Source organism: Manis javanica, chromosome 3 (genome assembly GCF_040802235.1).
Source record: "Manis javanica isolate MJ-LG chromosome 3, MJ_LKY, whole genome shotgun sequence".
Classification (NCBI taxonomy): Eukaryota; Metazoa; Chordata; class Mammalia; order Pholidota; family Manidae; genus Manis; species Manis javanica.
In genome coordinates, this window is record NC_133158.1 from 130530439 (window position 1) to 130550866 (window position 20428).

The 20428-nt window shown below is 35.5% G+C and overlaps 1 protein-coding gene across 9 annotated transcripts in view; it reads right to left on the reverse strand.

Moving 5' to 3' along the window:
• NAALADL2 (N-acetylated alpha-linked acidic dipeptidase like 2) overlaps positions 1-20428 on the reverse strand; it is a 1394480-nt gene that overhangs the window by 717985 nt on the left and 656067 nt on the right. For all 9 annotated transcript variants that reach the window (XM_073232064.1, XM_073232060.1, XM_073232062.1 and 6 more), the window contains one exon: positions 9213-9714. In XM_073232064.1, the coding sequence (XP_073088165.1) occupies positions 9213-9714 (502 nt within the window). The remainder of the gene's footprint in view (positions 1-9212; positions 9715-20428) is intronic.

The following is a 20428-nucleotide window of genomic DNA, read 5'->3' on the forward strand; positions in this document are numbered from 1 at the left end:
TTACTTTCATTTCTTCTTTATAGAAAGGAAATAACTCTGTAGATTAAACAGAGTATCATTAAAAACTGTGGAGTGCAGAGTGCCTGGAATATAGTAGACACTTAGCACATCTTTTCATGAGGGAAAATAAAAACCTCTGCTTTCAAAATCACCTTATTCATATGAGAATATAGGTCAAATGTGTTCAAAAATTAAAGGTCTGATATATGATTTTCATTTTAAATTTCAATAATATACATTAATAACCGGAAGTATACACTCTTTTTCTTCCTTAAAAAAATTGATAATCCATATGGAAGGAAAGCCTTTATCAAGGAGATCTGTATTCTGTGTTTATTCTCTCTTGCAGTAAAGATTTACTGAGTGTCTTTTTACTGGGACTCAAGTACTGTGCTGGACTCATAGTTCTTTCTTCACTGCAAAGTAGAAAGTGATTCATGCCAACAAAGAGAGAAAGTGAAGTACTGAGAGTTACAAGGAGCTGAGAACTCAGCTGATGGGAGTTCACAAAGATCATCATGAAGGAGTCGGCACCTGGGCGGGACCTCAGTGGATGCACAGTATTTGAATAGAAGGTCATTGCAGTCAAAGGCCCCTCCATCAACAATTCTCATTGTTGGGTACCTATTGTGGGTGCTGGTCTTGCTCTGGCCAAATGCCTAAGGATTGTGAGGGGCACTGGCTCTAATCTATGAGTTGATCTAGTCAGTTAAGAGAATCAATGTCATTCTACATAACACTGAGAAACTGAGTGGAGCAGCTGCTTTGTCTGAAATCCACAGCAATAAAATGTTATGCATAATTAAATTAATCTTATCCTATGTATTTCTTTTGTGATTCAATTTAAGACAATGCACATTTATTATCTGGAGAGATTGATGATAGAACAGCTAATTACTTCCTTTAGGAACCATCACTATTACTGTAACATTCATTCTGTTATCATTTGCATAAATTAAATTATATACACTTCTGTTATACATTTACATGTTTGTCTCAAATTAAAATGCCAGTTGTTTAATTGTCTCCTCCATTTCTCCCAATCTTCCTGCTCTTATTCCCTCCAATACTGAAACTGGAGAGGAAGAAAAAAAAAGATGGGTAGAGAAGACAGAGACAAGAAAATAATACAAGACAGGAGGAGCAGAAAGGTGGTTGGGAAGTACAGCTGGAGACTGGAGAACTGTTGCTGATAATATCACCATCATCAAGCCTTGCATTTGTACCAAAGCATAACAGCAAAAAAATAGAGTCCACTGGACCCAGAGGACAGAACAATCCACTGACTTAAAGGAATCTTCTTAGGGTTCTAATAACCACAGAACAGTACATGGGTCTCCAGGAACTCCACAGCCAGCTTTGCTTTAGGCAAGGACTACTTTGCCTCTGACACTTAAGCCTGAAGGGAATATGTAGTAGTCAGCTTTCTTGAACAGGAAATTAGATCAATTGTTCATTTCTTGGTAGAGAGAGCAAAGCATCATTAAACAGAAGGAAACATGGTTATAGATGGAGAAAGGGAAGATGAAAGGAATGAAAACATTCTGTGAGCACAGGGAAGACAATAATACTTTAACAAGTAAATGAGTCTAGTGTCTGGATTAAAAGAAGGGGACAAAGACGCAGCATAACTTTCTTATTTTTTACTTCCTTATTACAAGAGATGGTAAATTAGAGCAGCAGATGAGCAAAGATTTACGTGAAAGGGCAAATTATATGTTTATTTCTAGACAACTTGCACAGAGATTTTTCTCCTTTCAGGTGATCAAGTCAGTATAGGAAGGGTCATAATAATATGGTAGAGGCTAATAAGTAGGATTCTAAGCCTCTGGACTCCTTGGCAGTACAGAGTAGCTATGAATCTCAGGCTCTTGATGCAGCTAGTTGACTTTCTCTCCCTAGAAGGGAGAAATTCATCCTGACAGCTTAAATGAAACTAAATCTCATGACGTGATGCAGTATAGGGATAGCACAGGTCAAGAATGGCGAATCCTGTGCACCACTGATCACTTAATTAGCAAAGGCTGCCAAGAGTGTTGGGTTGAGATGGATTCCAAGGCAAGGCCTGCACACAAGGAAAAAGAGAGCCTATGACTACCATGGACACAGAGGTGCATAAAACAGAAAGTATATATGGATATGTATGTCGCAAATTGGTCATTCTTTAATTTAATGTCATTAAAACCAGGTAACCTAACTCAAAGTTTAGTACTACCTAATATCAACATTTGTTACTACAAAATGTACCACTACAATTACATATGATTACTAAATATACTATTGCTCCAAAAGAGAGTGAAGGATGAGGAAGAGGAGGAGGAGACAGAGAGGGAGAAGATGATCATCTTTAAAAATATATTCCAGAAGAGAAAACAAACTGGATTTTGGAGTCTATTTCAATTTGTTTTGTTACATAAGTAATTACTAAAATATGTCTATCTGAAACAATACTGAATATACCTAGGCTTCCAGACAAGGCCTCATTCACCAACAAACTGCTGAAGGTAATTTATAACATTTCCTACACTTTTTGAAGAACCAACACTAGTTGAGAAAGTACAGTGTTTTACTTATGTTTGTAAAGATCATTTCACATTATAATTTAACTCATGCATAGTTATTTGTATAAAGGCAGATAATGATAGAGAATAGCGCTTCTGTCCAAATAATGCAGGTATTTAAAAAAGAGATAATCTACAAAGATTTCATTGTATTGTTCATTTCAATTCAATAAAATGTGTCTACTAAAAAAATCCAGAAAGATGGGGTATCATACATGAAGTAATAGATGATTTTATTATTACAATAGTTTAGTTTCTCAACCTGCAAAGACCACGGGGAAGAACTGATAAAAGCTGTGCAGAAAATGTTTTAAAAGTAGTTCATGCATACAAAAAGATATACAAGGTTAGTTAAGTTACAAATTTATCAATATTATTTTTGGCCTATCAAAACAACAAAAATAATGAGAACCTGGAAGCCTGGCAATTTGGTAACACAAAGCAAACAACTAAACAAAATTGAATTTCCTGAATCTGTGATTTGCTTCCAGGAATTTCTCAGACAGGAGTAATTAAAGAAGCACACAAAGACTTATGTACAAGAATGTTTGTATGGACAAACTAAATGCCCATTTATAAGGAAAAGGCTCAATAAATTCATGACATCTATAAATGGAATACCAGAAATATTTTAATATAATGGTTGAAATCTACATTTAATGGGTTGAAAAAATATTATAAATATAAGTGAAAAAATATTTAAAGCAGGTATCAAAAGACTATAGGAAAAGATAGATATAATGAAATGATGAAGAAAGGTGGCAAGATTATCGGTGGTTTTTTCCTTTATTCTTTCTAACTTTCTGTATGTATTTTACTAACAAGTATGAAAAATAATATACTATCCATTAAAAAAAATAAGATACCATATTAGCCATAATTAGGTTACAACACATTTTCTCTTTTTTTATTACCACTTTTTAGCATCTACAGCTGTCAAAAGGCAACACATTCCTGCATTCAAAACTATACTTAACCTCACTGGTTCACCCACTTCAAATATTTTATTATCATAATATTACATTTGGTAACTAAATACTGAAGTTTTCAAAATGCTTTACCCTGTTCAGCAATGTGCTATGATCTTTAGTCTCTGTGTGTACACACATATGCACATAGGTCATCCATTCAATTATATTTATGATAAAGGCTCAGTAACTTTATTATATAATGAAATAAAACATTGTACCTATCACATTTAAGCTTCTAAGTTAAGAGCTCTCCCAACAGTCCAGGTAAATAGGTTTTATACCAGGTGACCAACATCCCAACTGGCCAAAGCTAATTAGACCAGGGAAAAGCATATGACACAAACCCCTCTGGCCCCCAAAAGGATAATAATCATATTTTATTCTGGAGAATAAGAATGGAGGAAAAATACATCAGGAAATATAGCAGTTGGTCTTGGTAGAAAAGTAAGAAGGCAAACAAAAAGTAGTATATATGGAAAGGGAGTTATGTCACTGGGGGTTCAACACTTCATTGAAAATCAAGGGACTATGGTTACTGACATCCCTGGAACTGATTGGATCCAGGTTCCAAATCAATAAGGCCTGACAAATGAATAATTCCTATTCAGAGATTATTCTTTAAGCACAGCCTCCTGTTTTGATGCTTACAATAAACTTGCATTTTCTAAATAGCTACTGTTCCAAGGCACCAAAAGCATACATTAAAGCAACTATTAATGGCCTGTTTTGAAGCTGACACATTTGAATAATCTGATAAATGTCTAAATATACTGTCTTACACAAAATACACATGGAAGAAATAAACCAAGGGTATAAAGGAGTGCATTTCAAATAACAATAAGCATAAGCAGAAGTGTTCAAAAGAATCTTATTAGAAGATTACTACACCCATAATTACACATACATTGACATTCTCATATCCCTATGCTCATCTTGACCATGTCTACGAATGTGAGCAAGTATAACTAAACTTCTGGTTTCCTTTCATTTGGTCAATATGATACAAAGTGCTCAGCTTAGATAAACCTATTATGTGGGCTTTATTAGAAGGCAACTAGGTTCTTAAACTACCAATGATTCTTTACAAATCAACCTCCTATTCAAATATGTCCTTTTCTAAAATGTGACATGTAAAAATAGCACAAGTGTAGCCTCTACATTGACTAAGCATGACTCAGGGGATGCAACCATTAAGCACTTTTCCCCTCCATTTGCATTTATTCACTGGGGCTAGTTCTTTCTCCTACTCCTGGATTAAAAAAATAATAAAAAATAAAAAATTCTGGTAATTCTGATCACTGTCACTTGAGTTTCTCCAGTGAGTAATTAAAATGTTCAGTGTCATTTAATAGTCAGAACTCTGAACTTTCCCACTTTTTGACCATCTCTAGGTTGGGAACCTTGAAGTCAAGAAGGAAGAGTACCTAGTCAGTTTCCTCTCTGCCTGTTTCTGTATCTCTTCTCTCAGAATTTCTGACAACTCCAGGATTGAAACAGAGAAAGTGAGAAGGGAGGTAAACTGGGAACAAAAGGCTGTCACTTGACAGATACTCTCACACACTGGCATGGCGCTCTCTGCAGACAGCAGGAGCGTCATATGAATTGTCCTCTTGCGCCCACTTTGTGGGCTTCTCTGGAGACCCATCCAGCCTGTGACTGGGGCCTTCTCACCTTCCTTTGACATGGGTAAGACACAGTCCTCCAGCTCTATGCTTGCTCCTCTGCAGTCCCCAGGCATCTGACCAGACCCCTAGCTCTGTCCCTGGTAAGTTTTTTCAGCCATCCAGAAAGCTTTCTTAGAAAAGCTCTACAAGACACCCTCCCAACTCTCTGTCCACCTCTCAGTCTGTTTGGGCTGCCATAACAAAATACCACAGACTGTTTATTTAATAAACATAATAGTTCATAGTTCTCGAGGCTGGGAAGTATAAGACCATGGCACTGGCAGATCTGGTGTGCTGGCTGTAAGGGTCCTCTTCCGATTCACAGAAAGTGACTCGTTAGTGTGTCCTCCGATGGTGGAAGGACTAGGGAGCTCTGTGTGTCTTATTCATCCCATTCATGTGGGCTCCATCTTCAGGACTTAAACCCCTTTCAAAGGCCCCACCTCCTAATATCACCACATTGGCTATCTGTATTTCAACATAATGAATTTTGGGAGAGACACAAACATTCAAACATAGTGAATAGTGATCTCTCTCTCTCTCATTCATTCATTTACTGAGTCCCCACCCTTCCCCACCTATACACAATTTCTGCCCGGATAGAGTCCACAGAAGCAAACTTTGCCATAGGCCACCCAGAACAACCAATATTTCTTTTGCATTTTTAATCAGCAATAACCAGTCCATGTCTCATCACTCAGATTTCTCAGGTAGGAGTCACTTTGTGTGAGTCAGATATCAAGTTCTTCCAAATAGATCTATTCAACTCTTTTCTCACAGGACCTGAAGCTTCCTCATTAAGAAGAGATAGGGACTTCCAACACCACTAATAGCTCCTTCCAAAAATCCTCTTTTCCACTTCCTATTTCTTATCATCTCCAGCCTCTCATAGACTACAATAAGGTATTTGTTTCAAGATTATATATTACCTTTTTCTCCACTAAGTTCTGAATGCTGGTCCTAATTAGAAATGTAGAATCAATTGTCTTCAAGCCTCCGCTGGAACAGAGACATCTATAGTGATAATTTAACATTGTACAGTATCTGGTTTTGATATAAGCTGTCATTTATTTAAAATCATAACATAGCCTATCCTGAGTGATAATATAAAATAGTATTGGATAATTATAATCTAAATAAGCATTATATGCATAATGGCATGAAAAATTTAAATGATAAGTTAAATGGTTTTTAAAATGGTAAGATGGCTTTTAAAATACATAATATAATTGATCAGTAAAACAGATCTGCTCCTCAGTTACTCATCCATTCATTTCATCTCTTAGAAAAATGCTTATTCAATGCTTGCTAGACAGAATCTAATGGTGAGACAAGTTTGGCCAATTTCTTCATGGAATGTACAGTCTAATCTATTATAAAAAGAATATATTTCAGGATGCTTGGAGAGAACTGACATAATCTTAGAGCATAGGCAGAGATGGAGAACCAAGAGAGAAGAGAGACAGCAGTTCATGAACAAAACAGTGGCCATCAAGTGAGAACCCAAAATTGATAATAAATTTATGAACATTAGCAGTAGGACCTGTCATGTACAGAGTTAATGCAAAAAAAGGCCTATGGTTAGCATGACTAATAGGATGGCTGTCTTTGGTTGAGGAACTGTTATTTGGAGCAAGTAAATATAAACATATTTATGCCAAATGTATTTTTGAAGAAAAGATCTATTATTTCAATAAGGGAAAAAAAAAGTGTGGTTATGTGGTGGAGCATAATTGTGAATCTTTGTCCAACCACTGAATAATGCTTGGAAATATAATTGCTGGAGGTTATATTTTTGTAGCTAGCTTTGAAAAATATATTTTGTTGATTTTTCAGTTTTAAGAGGAAAATATAAGCTTTACTATCATGCAACTTTTATTCTGAGGAAAATAATAAATATTTTAATTACACATTTTAAATTTTAGAATCAGCTGTCTATTTGCAAAGAGGACATAAGCCAGTTTTTTTAAAGATATCTGCAATGCTGGGGAAAAAAGGCAAAGAAAATGAAAGGAAATAAGGAGAGAAAATAGATGTGTAGGTTAGTTAGCACACAGAATGCATGCCATTAAGTTCCTTATCATTTCAATATAAATTTGACTCTGAATTTACTAAAAGCAGAAGTAAATAGGGATATAAGGTATGGTTTGAGATTCCCTGTGTCCATAAATTAAAAGCTAAGCAATTCCTCAGGAAAAAATGTAATTATTCTTAATGTTAAGAAGAAATTAAACCCACAGATCCTTTTCCAGAAGACATTTTTGCAGTAGAATGTCCACAGTAGAGCTCTCAGTCACACAGTTTTATGGAGTTTTTTTTTTCCTTCTTCTTCCCTCCCTCATTTTTCCTTTTTGTAATAATATCTCTGTGCCAGTTAGAACTATTTTCAACAGATCACCTGCCCTTCCCCTGCTCCAGAGAGCTAGCTAAACCCTTCAGGATGAGTTTCCCAAACTCTGTGTCAGCAGCCTTCCTGCTGGGTTCAGCCATGGGACAACGAGGACACTGTACTTACTCTCTGTTTCCAGTGGTGTCTCCGGCAGAGGAAACATCCCACATCTCAGAAAGTTTCAGCTTCCACCAAGTCACCCTAACTTCCCCTGTGCCTCCAGCCTAGAGTTAATAATGGTTTTATTTTGTTGTTAATCTCTGGTTTGCCTCAGTGTCCCCTCATTTGCTTTTTAGTTTTTCACCACTGAAGGAATAATGACCCCACTTGAAATACCCTCTGCTTTAAATATTAAGGGAATTTTCTGTTACCATGGTTGAATCTTGACTGATACAATAACTCATAAGATAATGTCATATTTGAGTTCAATTCAATGTAAACAAAAAAATTGCATTTAGGGAAATACCAAGGGAAGTGTTATTGTCCACATACCACATGTCCAGGGATGCTTATGCAACATCGTAAGTGAATACCAGACACAGAATGGTACAGTGAACAAATTCCCATTAATCATTCAGATGTGATCTTCAGGAAGAGAATCATTATCCACCAATATCAATACACGTAATATTTCAGCACACATATTGAACAATGCACCTTTAGTGGACATGCTCCCTAAAGGATACCTAGAAATGCACATAAGCCAGTATCTTGGTTTTAATAAGTCAGGGTAGCCTAGGAAGGATATCCTGGAGAAACAGTACCTCTCTCCCTCATCTACTTAAAAACAACATATACGATACAATGTACCCAAGACTGTCCTTTCTTGGCAAACACAGAATATATGTCAAAGCTAAAACTGAATTTCCCCTTCCAGTTCATCACTTCACTAAATATGTAAACTAGGGAATCCTTTAGAAGTCAACATATATGTCAATAATAAATCAAAATTTTCAAATCATCCACTAGATATATGACATCAGTAGAGCCTTCAAAGAACTCAGAATTAATGCCTGATAAAGAATATTTCCTTATCATTTAACTTAAAAATAAACACATTCCAGGTAGAGAGGTAATATACAAACTTACCTTAAAGAATGAGATGAGCTGTTAGGACTGTCTAATGAGTAGAACCCAATGTGTTTTGATAAAAATGAGCTCATTGGGAAGCTCAAGTGTGCAATAAACCAAATACTACCAGTGCTTCTCTTAGCTCCTGACCATAACGGTTACTGCAGCCCATAAAGGTTTATTTTATTCTGATGAATAAATTAAAAATTTCAATCATATGGCTAATGCTCTAGTTTTTATTATACCCCCAGCATCTCAGTCTTTGCTTTCCAATTTGCCCTACCCAGGCATCCCAAGACAGAGAATATGCAATGGCTGGAGTCTTTTAGTCTTCATAGTAGTTATTTTCTTATTATTAATTAATAAATCATAAAATTTGTAGTTTAGTATTACAAATCCAAAAATGTGCACACCCTCTGTGAAGGGTATACTGGTAAGTTGTTTCTCAGTGTAGAAGACTACAACCTTAAACCATGGTAAAATCACCAATTCAATACTACTCATGAGACTTCTTTCCCAGGAAAGCATCCCACCAGTATCCATTTCTTCTACCTACCGGAAAGATTTCTTAATGTCTTCTGCTTGGATTGTCTTGAGAATCTCTTGGTATAACTGAAGATCAAGTGTTTCTGAAGATGAAGCATCTGAAGGGCAATTTTTATGTGCATAATAGCCTATCAAAATTCCAAAAATAAATAAAATGACAGCTGTGCAAAATATTTTTAAAAGGCGGCAAAAGTTGCAGGTGTTGCTCTTTGGTGCAGATCTTGTATAATGGGTAACATAGTCAGACTCTTCTTGAAGTCGCTGAAACCTTCCTTTTGGTGAACTTGCTGGTTGAATGGACTCAAGATTGAGATCTGCAGTCTCTGAATTCTCCACGTTCTGATGCTCAGCACCATCTAACTGGAACTGATCAAAACCAGGCTCCTCCAGTTCCTTTTCCATGTCCCACTCTAAGTCAAGGGCAGTGGCTTGAAGGTCATCATTGTCTAAGTACTGAGAATGTCCTGGAGCTCTTTGATCTGCATTGACCTTCTGATAGGCCATCTTTCTACCTGTGAAAATAAATGAATTTTCTTAAAATAAACTGTGAAACTGTAAAAAGTAAACTTTACTTAATGTGGAGTTGGGAGGACAGAAAGGGGAGCTCTCATGCCCTACCTCTTGTTGTCAACTGCAGACCCCAACAGGAAGAAAGTGACCTGCATTCCCAGCCCAAAGAAACCTACCCTACCTCCTCACCAGGAAGAAGGAAAAATGACTCCTTGCCCAACAACAAGCTCACTCAGTAAGAAAACACCCCAACTCAGCCGATGAGAAACCATCACCACCCTGAACTCTCAGTTTCCTGCAGTGGACTCTTGTTCACAGCAGCCTCCCACCTTCCTCCTCTTCTTCATAAAGTCACATCCCTCTCCTTTGATCTTTGGACTTTCCTATGGTTCACCACAGCTTGTGTGTCCCAAATTGCAATTCATCTGCTATTCCCAAACAAATCCATTTTGCTGGTCAAATAACTGGCTGTTTTACTTTTAAGGTAAACAAGGCAAATGATAAAGAAAACCTACAAGGTGACAACAAAGGAAAAAAAGTAATCCTTATTAGGTATTCATAAAATTTTAATGATCATAATAGGAGAAATACATTGTCCCTTTGAAAAATCACATATTAGTTTATTATTTAGACTTATTTTTACTCTTGATGTTCATTACAGGAAAGAAAGACTAAAAGTAGAAGGTAGTTGTTGATGGAAAAGCTATGAGACAAGATACACACTTTTTTCTTTGAAGTTGAGAGAAAAAAAAGTCACAAATGAACAGTTGTATTGAGAATAATGTATTACAATGAAAGCAAAATCTAAGCTTACATATTTCAAAATCACTTTTAAGAAAAACTAAGGGAAGATTCAATAAAGCTATGATTTGGTAGGTTAAAAGGGAAAAAAAAAGTTCCTGGTATGATTTACATTGCCAGAAATATTTTTTAAAACAAAAATTTAGGATAATAATAGGCAGAACAATTAAATGAAATAATAATTCTATAGAAATACAAGAAGCAAAATATGGTATATTACAGTCATGATTTATCAAAAGGTTTGGAAAATTTTAAGGCCACCAACAAAGACCAAGATGTTCCAAGGAATTAGTGACATGAATTCACCTGGCTCATTAAACATTAAATAAAAGTCTTAGATGGCTTCCATCCATAGAGGGAAGCCTTTTGCCAGGCCAGGAGAGCTTGGTTTCAAAACCTTACTACAGGAGTGGCAGATGGAGGTTGTCCCCTGCACAGTTATGGATGACAGTGTGTTATATCCTGCAGAGTGGTATTAGGATAACTTGGCTAATTAACTACAAGTAGTCTTCTGTCTGTATTCAGTAACCCACTGGTGTAGTATGACTGCAGATTAAGAGTATTTATACTTAAATATTCTCTGTACTAGATTTGTCACCCCAGCTGGACTCCAAGGTCTCTCACTATGTTTTATGATTTCTCTATGTGCCCCACTGTGGTGGGTGAAGAACAGAGCTCAGCTTACAACTGATTAGCTAATTGCCTTAGGGCCAGTGGTTATCAAGTGAACTTTAATGAAAAAGATACAAACAAAGCCTCATAAAAGGAGCAGTATTATTCAGAAAATTATGGGTATACATAGCTCCAATACTAGCTGGCAGAAATGTCTATATAAATTTAAAATGTTCTGAACATTTGAGCTCAAATATAATTAAATATTAAATTTTTAAAAACAAAAATTATAATTCTGACCAGATTTCTCATCTGCTAGGATTTAATCTAACTCAGAGTTTCATTCTAACTCAGAGTTAACTCAATAAAGATCAGTATATTGCATGTCAGATACTAGGGTAGGCAATGAAGACAAATAGTTACTCAAGTAAAGAACAATGTAATCACAGAGACAAATACATGAATAAATAAGTCAAATAAAGTGTGCAAATTGCCAGGGAGAATGAGGGGTGATTGATTCTAGCAGAGAAAATGGGAAAGGATTCCCCAAGAAAGTTATCTCTGAGGTTTTCCCAGCAAGGGAGGCCTTAACTAGGGCATACCGAGGGTGTGAGTGGAAGGCATCCAGATGGGGAAATTCACAAACACGAGAATACAGGATGCATGGACCATCAGAAAGACCTAGAGTGATATGCTGCAGTTGAGGATGGAACAGATAAGCCAGAGATTCAGCTACAAAGCTAGGCAAGGGTGACCCTGGGCAAAAATGTTTAATTTCTCTGCAACCCAGAGTCTTCATCTATAAGATGGTCATGATAAATAAACCTTATAGTGTTGTCATTAGAATAAATTGAGACAGTGAACCTAAAACGTCCATTGAGTGTTGCTTAGGTTATACAGGTTTGAAGAGACATTTCTAGTATTAGAGGAGGGAGAACTGTCAAGGATTCTTGGAAGAAATGAGTTAAATACTGCAGAAGAAATTATATAATTCTGCAAAATATTGTGGAGAAGGGGAGGAGGTTACATAATACATACACATATATACTCACACACACATATGATAGTTGTTTTTTTTTATATTTAGTCTATATGTAGAAATTATACTTTTTTAAAGAAAACACATAACATACCAACTGTTACTGTGTCCTGTTTATTTGGGACTGTGTATTAGAACACCCTCAGGAATGATCTGCAGACCTTTTCTTTGTTCCTCCCTCTTTCCTGCCCTGCCTCTGTTCTCCCCTGCTTCTTGGCCTCATTTCTAAAATGATTCAAAAAAGCACAACATTTGAATTCTGGCTTTGGTCGTATCAATACAAGCAGAGAAAGGGAGTAATATATGGAGTTAGTGATAATTATTCAGTAGGTTAGGAGATGTTGATTAATGAAACAGGAAGACTCTAAATCACACTTGATTGATTACCAAAAAAAACTAGAAGAAAATACTAGAGGATAGGAAAATCCAAAGGTAAGAGATTCAATAATCTCTAAATCCATGGTGCCAACCTCACCCACATTACAGAAGACACAAGTGAGGTCCAAAGTTGCATAATTCTATAGACTGAGAAATAGATATTTGGATACATACTTAAGGTGACCTGTAGTTTTATACAAATACGATATTAATAGGTTGGTGTTAAATAATGTTAAATACTCCACAACCCAATTTATTTCAGCATACATTATAAAATACTGCAATTTTTTAGTACTAGTTTTTTTTTTTAATTTGGCTTAAATATTAATAAATTCCTGCTATAATGACTTGATAGGGTATTTACTTCTCCACAGTTCATGCATTATTAATTTACTTAGACACTGTCCCAATGTAAAAAGTTTTCTAGATTTCCTCCTAACCCCTTTTAATGAACCAGGGTCTCTATTTTCAGATAAAGACTTTTTCAAAAACGGAATTGTACAGCATGATTTATGTTCAAGGAACACTTGACACACAGAAGTTGCTATGGAATGTGAGATCTCTAACTCTGACCTCTAATACAAACACTCAAAGTCATTTCTCCACAAATCATTTAAAAACCAACTGTAGTGATGAGGTAGAATTTTCATTTCTAGCCTGACAATAAGCATTCCATCACAAGTACATCAGCAATTTAACGCTTTTCAAACATCAGACAGAGCCATCAATTAGAATGTAATGCAGATACAGATATTAACTCCTCACCATGATGGATATGTGCCTGACACCCTTACTACCACTTTTGGACTCATTACACATTTATAAATTCACACTAAATTCTATCTTCCAGGAAGGCAGTATCTGGGTCAAAGACAGATGTACTTGATGTAACAAAATCTAAAGTACTTCGGGAAAATTTCCAAGTAAGTAGGTATGTGATAACATATACAATGAAGCATTTTAACCACTTATTTTGTAAAATAAATTACATATCTTATATATATTTAGAAATCCATTTCTTTAAAATTATATTGCCTTAAGGAAAATAGAATAGCTTTTTGAAAAAAACATAAAAATCTCTGCTCTGGTAGTTTTTGTTTCACTTAAACTCCTCAAAAACAAAACTGAACAATAAACTACTAAATAAATAATAAATAAAACTAAGAACATATTCAATTTTGAGTTAGCACAAATTATCTCATCTGTCCCACAAAGAATATAGTTTTAAAATACCTATGCCCTGTAAGACAAGTAAAGGATATATTACATTTCTTTAATTAGAACTTTCAAATTCCCAAATATAATGGAAATTTTATAAAAAGAAATCTTCAGCAAATGCAGATGTCTTAAACATATAATTATGCCATTCAAACTTTATATATTTTCTGTTACTGATGTACACAATTCATTTAACTAATATTTTAATAATATTTTACAGCTACCCTGAGTAATTTAAAAAATACATGTAATAGATTTTAGAATCTACCATATGAATCTTTCTCTAAAAGAGATTGTACTTGGGTATAGACCAGTCATAGAAAATTTTACATTTCATCAAATAGAAATATCTGTAACATCCTTAAATTCTATATTGTACAATTTGCTTTTTTTTATAAAATGCAACTTTTATGAAAAGTAGAATATATTCTCCATGTTTTCAACATATTTTATTAGCTTAAGTGAGATCCCTTCCTGCCCAGGCCCATACCAAAGGCTAAATTGGTTTTAAACATCTATCTTTTATCTAAACATCCCTTTATAAGAAAAAGAAAACTGAAACAATTTGAACTAAAAGGTATTTTTTTCTAGACTGACAAGCCTAGGTCAATAAAAAATGAACTTGTATTCTGAATATATGATTAGCTTAAAAATACACGGACACTTCTGAATGCTTTCACGTATTTTTACTGGCTGAAACTAAGTAAATTATATAGAAGTAAAGATTAATACTGAAATAGAATGAAATTTCAATATGTAAAATACAATTTCTGGCTGCTACAGGTGTAGCCTTACACAATGTCTTGAAAATAATTTAGATAATACATGCTAAACAAAGGTTTCATTTAGTAAGTTATATGTTACCAATGCCACTTAGAAATGTGATCACAGCTCTATTACTTTTTTATTACATGAATGCCCTGACTTTATCAGTCTCCAAATTAGCAGTCTATAGGCAGACTAGCTGGTATGAATCCTAGCTCTGCTATGTGATCTAGAACAGTTACTTAATGTCTTTATGTTAATTCCACATTTGTAAAATGGAAATAATAGCAGCACTGTATGCATAGCATTATTTTGAATAAATGAGTTAAATTATTAGATGCTTATAATAAGGTCCACCACATTATAAATGATCCACTAACAAACAGTCATTACAGAACTTCTATAGAGTTCAAGAAAGTAGAAATATTCAAAGCTTACAACTTTTATGTACAGACTTCATTAAATTATGACCAGAGGCTTTAAGTTTCAACCCAGAGATAATGAGAGATGGACTAGTGCATTCACACTTTTGAGAATGGGAAGCCCCTGTTAATCATTAGCTATGGTTCAGATAAGAGAGAAGTGTGGCTAAGGTTTATATAAAGTTATTATTACATTTTACTTACAACCACCAATTCTATATTTTGTTATTACAGGTTTGAGTTTCTTTTCAGTCTATTTACAAAAAAGAAAAACAGACCTTTTCCATAATGCTAACAAATTCCTTTTAATAGTTCCAGGAATTAGTGATAATCATGAGCAAAAGTTATATATGTTTGTTGTAGAAAACCATGTTTGTCATAGGTGACTGACTTGACCCACTGACTATGGTAATACCAGTGGTATTTTAACTCAAACAGTATAAAAGACTGGGTAGTTCTTATTGGAATTAGGAATACATCAGCAGACCTTCCTACTTGTAAAAGTTATTTACAGGTAAAATAAATAAATGACTCTGGAAGATTAACTTTAGAACATAAGGCAGAATATCAATTTCCTATGACAGTGCTATGATTGAATCTTTATTGTACAATGGGAAAAAAATATTCATATAGCACTTCCTGAAGCTCTGAATGTCAAATCATTTGCTGGTTTGAACAGATTGATTTGAGGCAAAGGCAGTTCTTAAAAATGTCAGTGCTTCATCAAAAAGCATTCATTATGCACCTTTATGCAATATTGCTTTAGATGTACTAGTGAACTAAATCAGTGCCCAGAAGAATTTTTAAATTTAAGAATAGTCCTTATAGACTAAAACCATTTGACATAAATTTTTCAGTGTGAACCTAGTTTGTACAAATGAAGCCCATGTTTGTGGAATAAATTTTTGTTGTTGAAAGCTTTAATGGTCTCAACTTGAGAGTAGGGCCAAAGATAAAACTATAAAAATGGTAATTCAGTAGTTGGTTCCCCAATTTAATTTTTCAGTATAATTAGATTTTTCCATCTGGTTTTGTGCAATGGGCCTGGCAATTGCTATAGTGCCTATAAATGCATTAAGAATTCCTTATTTAACTGCAATTTTTAATGTCAACTGCATAAAAGAAATGACAATAATTATTTGTTGTTCATGCTTCACTAATTGAATAAAAAGTGTTTATAAAATAAGGGGAAATTAGTGTCTATGCTGTAATTTTAGAAAAAAAAATAGAGCCTACTTTTAGATAGATAATAGTACAGTGAATTTAGGCACATCAGATTATCAAGCTGATGAATCTAAAACTAAAACTAAAACCTTATTCAGAGACTTGAGTTACCTTGATGACTAAAGGACATGTCAACAGTATACTTACAGGATACCAAATTAATGAGCTATAAATTTCAAAGTGCAGCTGAAACCATTTGAGAGAAAATTATTTGATGAAATCCAGCAGGTTTGTGCAAATTTGTTTGGAATCACTTGCATATGTATGACCACCTACCAGTTCCCTGAGTGGACCAGGCTTTCTTCAGGTCCTTGTGTGCACCTGCAGTTTGTATGAGGCCCCTGGCTGCAGGGTTAGTTGGGCCCACCCGAGTTCCCAGGTTTATGGTAAGGCTTTGTTAGAATGACAGAATTCAATTCAGGTCTGGCAAACGGAAAAATCAATTGAAATAAACTGAAACAACACCCAGTGTGCTCTGGGTTTCCTGAACAAGTAGTTTGAACATGTAGCGTGTCTTGCCAATGGGTTTCAGCCCCGGGCAAGTTCACTATGGATTCAATGTGACCAAAGAAGCAACAGCAGAACATTCTTGGTGTGGAAGGGTTATACTCAACTTTATTTCTACGGTGGCAGGTCAATCACTAGAATCACATTCACTCAGAGCAAGTCTGCATGCAGCAAGCTGGTCTCTGCCTCTGGGCCTCTCTACCCACACAGCTGTCGGGCACAGCCATCCCAATCTCTCTCCATCTCTGTCCAGCACAACCACTCCAGCCTCATCTCTGCTCTCCTGCAGCCTTGCAACCGTGCCACTCTGTTGTCTAGAGCACTGGGCAGAGCTCTTTATATAGAGTCAGTAACAACATATTGCACACACATGTGTAGTGATCAAGCCAACCAGGGCCAGGTGAGAATCCTGGCCACAGAGGCCTTCATTTTATCCACATAGTGTTATTTAGAAAATTATGTGGGTTTAAATCTCACCCACATGGTAAGACTCTGCTTAGGGATGTGTAAAGAGCTCCTGTTCTTGCCATGACTCCTTTCTTGGTCCTTTTTTGTGTCTAAGTCTACTTAGATTGAACAGTATCTTTTTTTGGCCTGGTCATCATTTCTATTTACAACAAAACCTCAAGAAGTATTTATTTACTTCTACAGAATCTAGGTCCTGCCCACTTTCAGAGTATTTGAAATGGCTTCGATTATAAATACACATATACAAGATAAATGAAACCACAAAACTACAAAAAAAAAAAAAAGAAGAAGAGTGGACACAAAATTTGAGAGTCTGGCTAAAGAAAGCCCCTGTAATTGAGTTTTAATGTAGTTCAGAGCTTCACAGCAGTCAGGGTGACAAAGGGCATCAGCAGGGTCTTCTCAACTTCCATCAGCCTCCCCCTAATCTCACTGCTTAATGCACAAGGCTGTCAGTCTTAGAAAAGATAAAGTTAAAAACAAACTCTTAAGCTATTTCTTTTCTGTAGCTACAGATCTCTATGTTAGAAAGATATTTTTCTCTATCTAGTCTGAGGAATTTGATTCTCCTCTTTATCTTTTGCACTCAGCTTTCCATACACAGAAGTAACACATGCCCATGTTATGGTATCCAAAATAATATGCTAATAGAGGATTTATTGAACACTTAAAATGAACCAGGACTTACTATAAGGGTAGGGCTTTGCATACCTTATATCACCTAATCAAACAATCCTATATGTTAAACACTGTTACAATCATCCCCATTTTAACAGATAAGGTATCTGAGGCTTTGATGTTATTTCACCAAGTTCTCATGGCAATTAAGTACAAGCAGCTGGAATATCACACAAGGCTTATCAAACTTCAAAACCTACTCTTTTAAACATTACAACCGACTCTCTAAAAGTCCCCACAATTGACATGATGATAATAAATCCAGAAATCTTATTGATTTATTTATCCCTGGTGTAGAGAAAATGGAAGTTCCATGGCCAGGATTCTCACCTGACCCTGGTCTGCTTGTCCATTGCACACGTGCAATGCTGGCAAGCTCAGGCTTGCACACGTGTGGACAATATGTTATTACTGACTTTATACAAAGAGCTTTGCACTGTGCTCTGGGGTTAGAGATGGAGGAGAGGCCTGAAGGTAAAGACCAGCTTGCTGCATGCAGACTTGCCCTGGACGGATGGGATTCTAGCACTTGACCAGCCACTGTGAAAATAAAGCTGGGGATAAACACTTTGACCTGCAACATTTTGTTGTCATTTTTCAGCCTCACCAAATCCAGAAGTGAATTTGCCAGGGCTGAAACCCTTGGGTAAGACCCCTGGTTATGTAACCAAAGTGACTACAAGCATGAGGGGCCTCAATGTACATTAAATGTGCATGTCCCAGCCTTGATCCTTAAACCTCTGGGCGCTGCTCTGACTCCAGGACTGAGATCCCTGCTCTCCACAGCACCCTGGCAGGCAGTGACATCTCCTGGCACTGTGGGTTTGAATAAGGGAGAATTGCTTCCAAGTGCATTGCTCTGAGGAAAAGACCACAACCTCTACTTTATGGTCTCTCCGTTTGCAACACTTTCAAAATTTCTCTTTTTTTTTTGCTGCTTGAGGGACAACGAGCAAAACAACTGTGCTTAGAACTTGAAACCTTCACTTTGAACCTGCTGCTGACCTGTTTCCAGTCATGAAAACCCTTTGGGCCATCTGTCCTGCTCCCTGCTATGTGTAGCTTGCACTGGCCGAAGAGGGCTTCAAGGGTGTTAAGAGTTAATACACACACGTCAATAGACACCACTTGGCTCTTTGAGAGCTGTCTGCCAGGAGGAGCCTCTTAGCTTGATAGATACACTGCAATTTTTTATCCTTTCAGCCAGTGCGAATGATCTTAAATTGCTGCTTTTTGACAATGGCTTTTGGATTTCTAGGAACAGACAGATGAAGCTTTTATCTACATGTGGCCACTAAGCGCTCTATTTTTCACATTTTTCAAAGGTACTTTATTGGTTTGCTTTTTACATAATCTTTACTCTTGGAAAAGTATCAACAGGTTTCTACAAACTGCTTTATTCTAAAATTCTTACTGCCGTATTTCCTAAAATCATAACACAAAATGATTGTTTGAGGCCCAGAGTGGTAATACAGTGCACCCAGAGACTGCTTTTCACTTTCTGAAATGTCTCTTTTCTTGTTCCTTTAGGATATTATTAGAAAAGACTGTTAATATATAGTGACACTGTGGTTTACTGGTAGGAAAGAAGGCAGCCTAGAGAAACATATTCATTTAAAATTCAGTTAGTAAGAAAATGTGTCCTCTGAACCATCTCAAATCATATATATTGTGTAAATTTTAGAAATCTGTTCTTTAAAGATCAAAGAGTAAGACCCAAATGTAAAAAATTTACTACTCAGTTTTCAAACTGTTGGACCATGAGCTAAAAGAAATTAAAGTTGGTGATTTAACCCAAAATACCACAATGATAGGAATTCATTACACTTAATAATATGGTATGTACCTCATAAGACAAAAATCATGCATATTAATTAACTTAATCTTAGGGCTAAAAATTAATGTTAGTCAATTATGTTTGCCTAAGTAGTATTAAATGGGAAGAAAACTCATCCTTGTGAAACTTTTAATTGACAATCAATGACTGAGTCAAGATTGAAATACTTCTTAAGAACTTCAAGCAACATGAGAAACAAATTGCCTAAGATCTTATTATTTTTTTTCTAAAATGCCATATCCACACATATAAATATATCTAAAGCTAAACAAGGATATGATTTTACAGTATTTTCTTCTAGGTATCTGACTGATAGAAAAAATGGAATTTAATTTTGAAAAAAGGTGACAATTATTATTTTAAAATATGAAATTCAAGTTCTTTCTATAAATGGCCATTAGGTATGATAATACTACTAACTGATAGCCTTTTCAATAAAAAAGCATGTACTGAATAAAAAACAGGATGAGAAATACTATACCAATGTGTTATATCTGTGTGACAGTTTCACATAAAGTTAATTTTTATTACAAATTTACATACATGCACACTAAGCTTTGAGTAAATTAAAGCAACTAACCAATTTACTAAAAACTTTATTGAGCACTGCTTATATCATATGTTATCTATGAACAGCAATACTATAAAAAATGGACATCCAATGTCACATAAAAGTAATGCTGCTATGAAATTTAATGTCAAGCAAAAGACATAAAAATGCAATATTCTTAAAGACATTAAATGTAAAATATTTAACAGAACTTTTA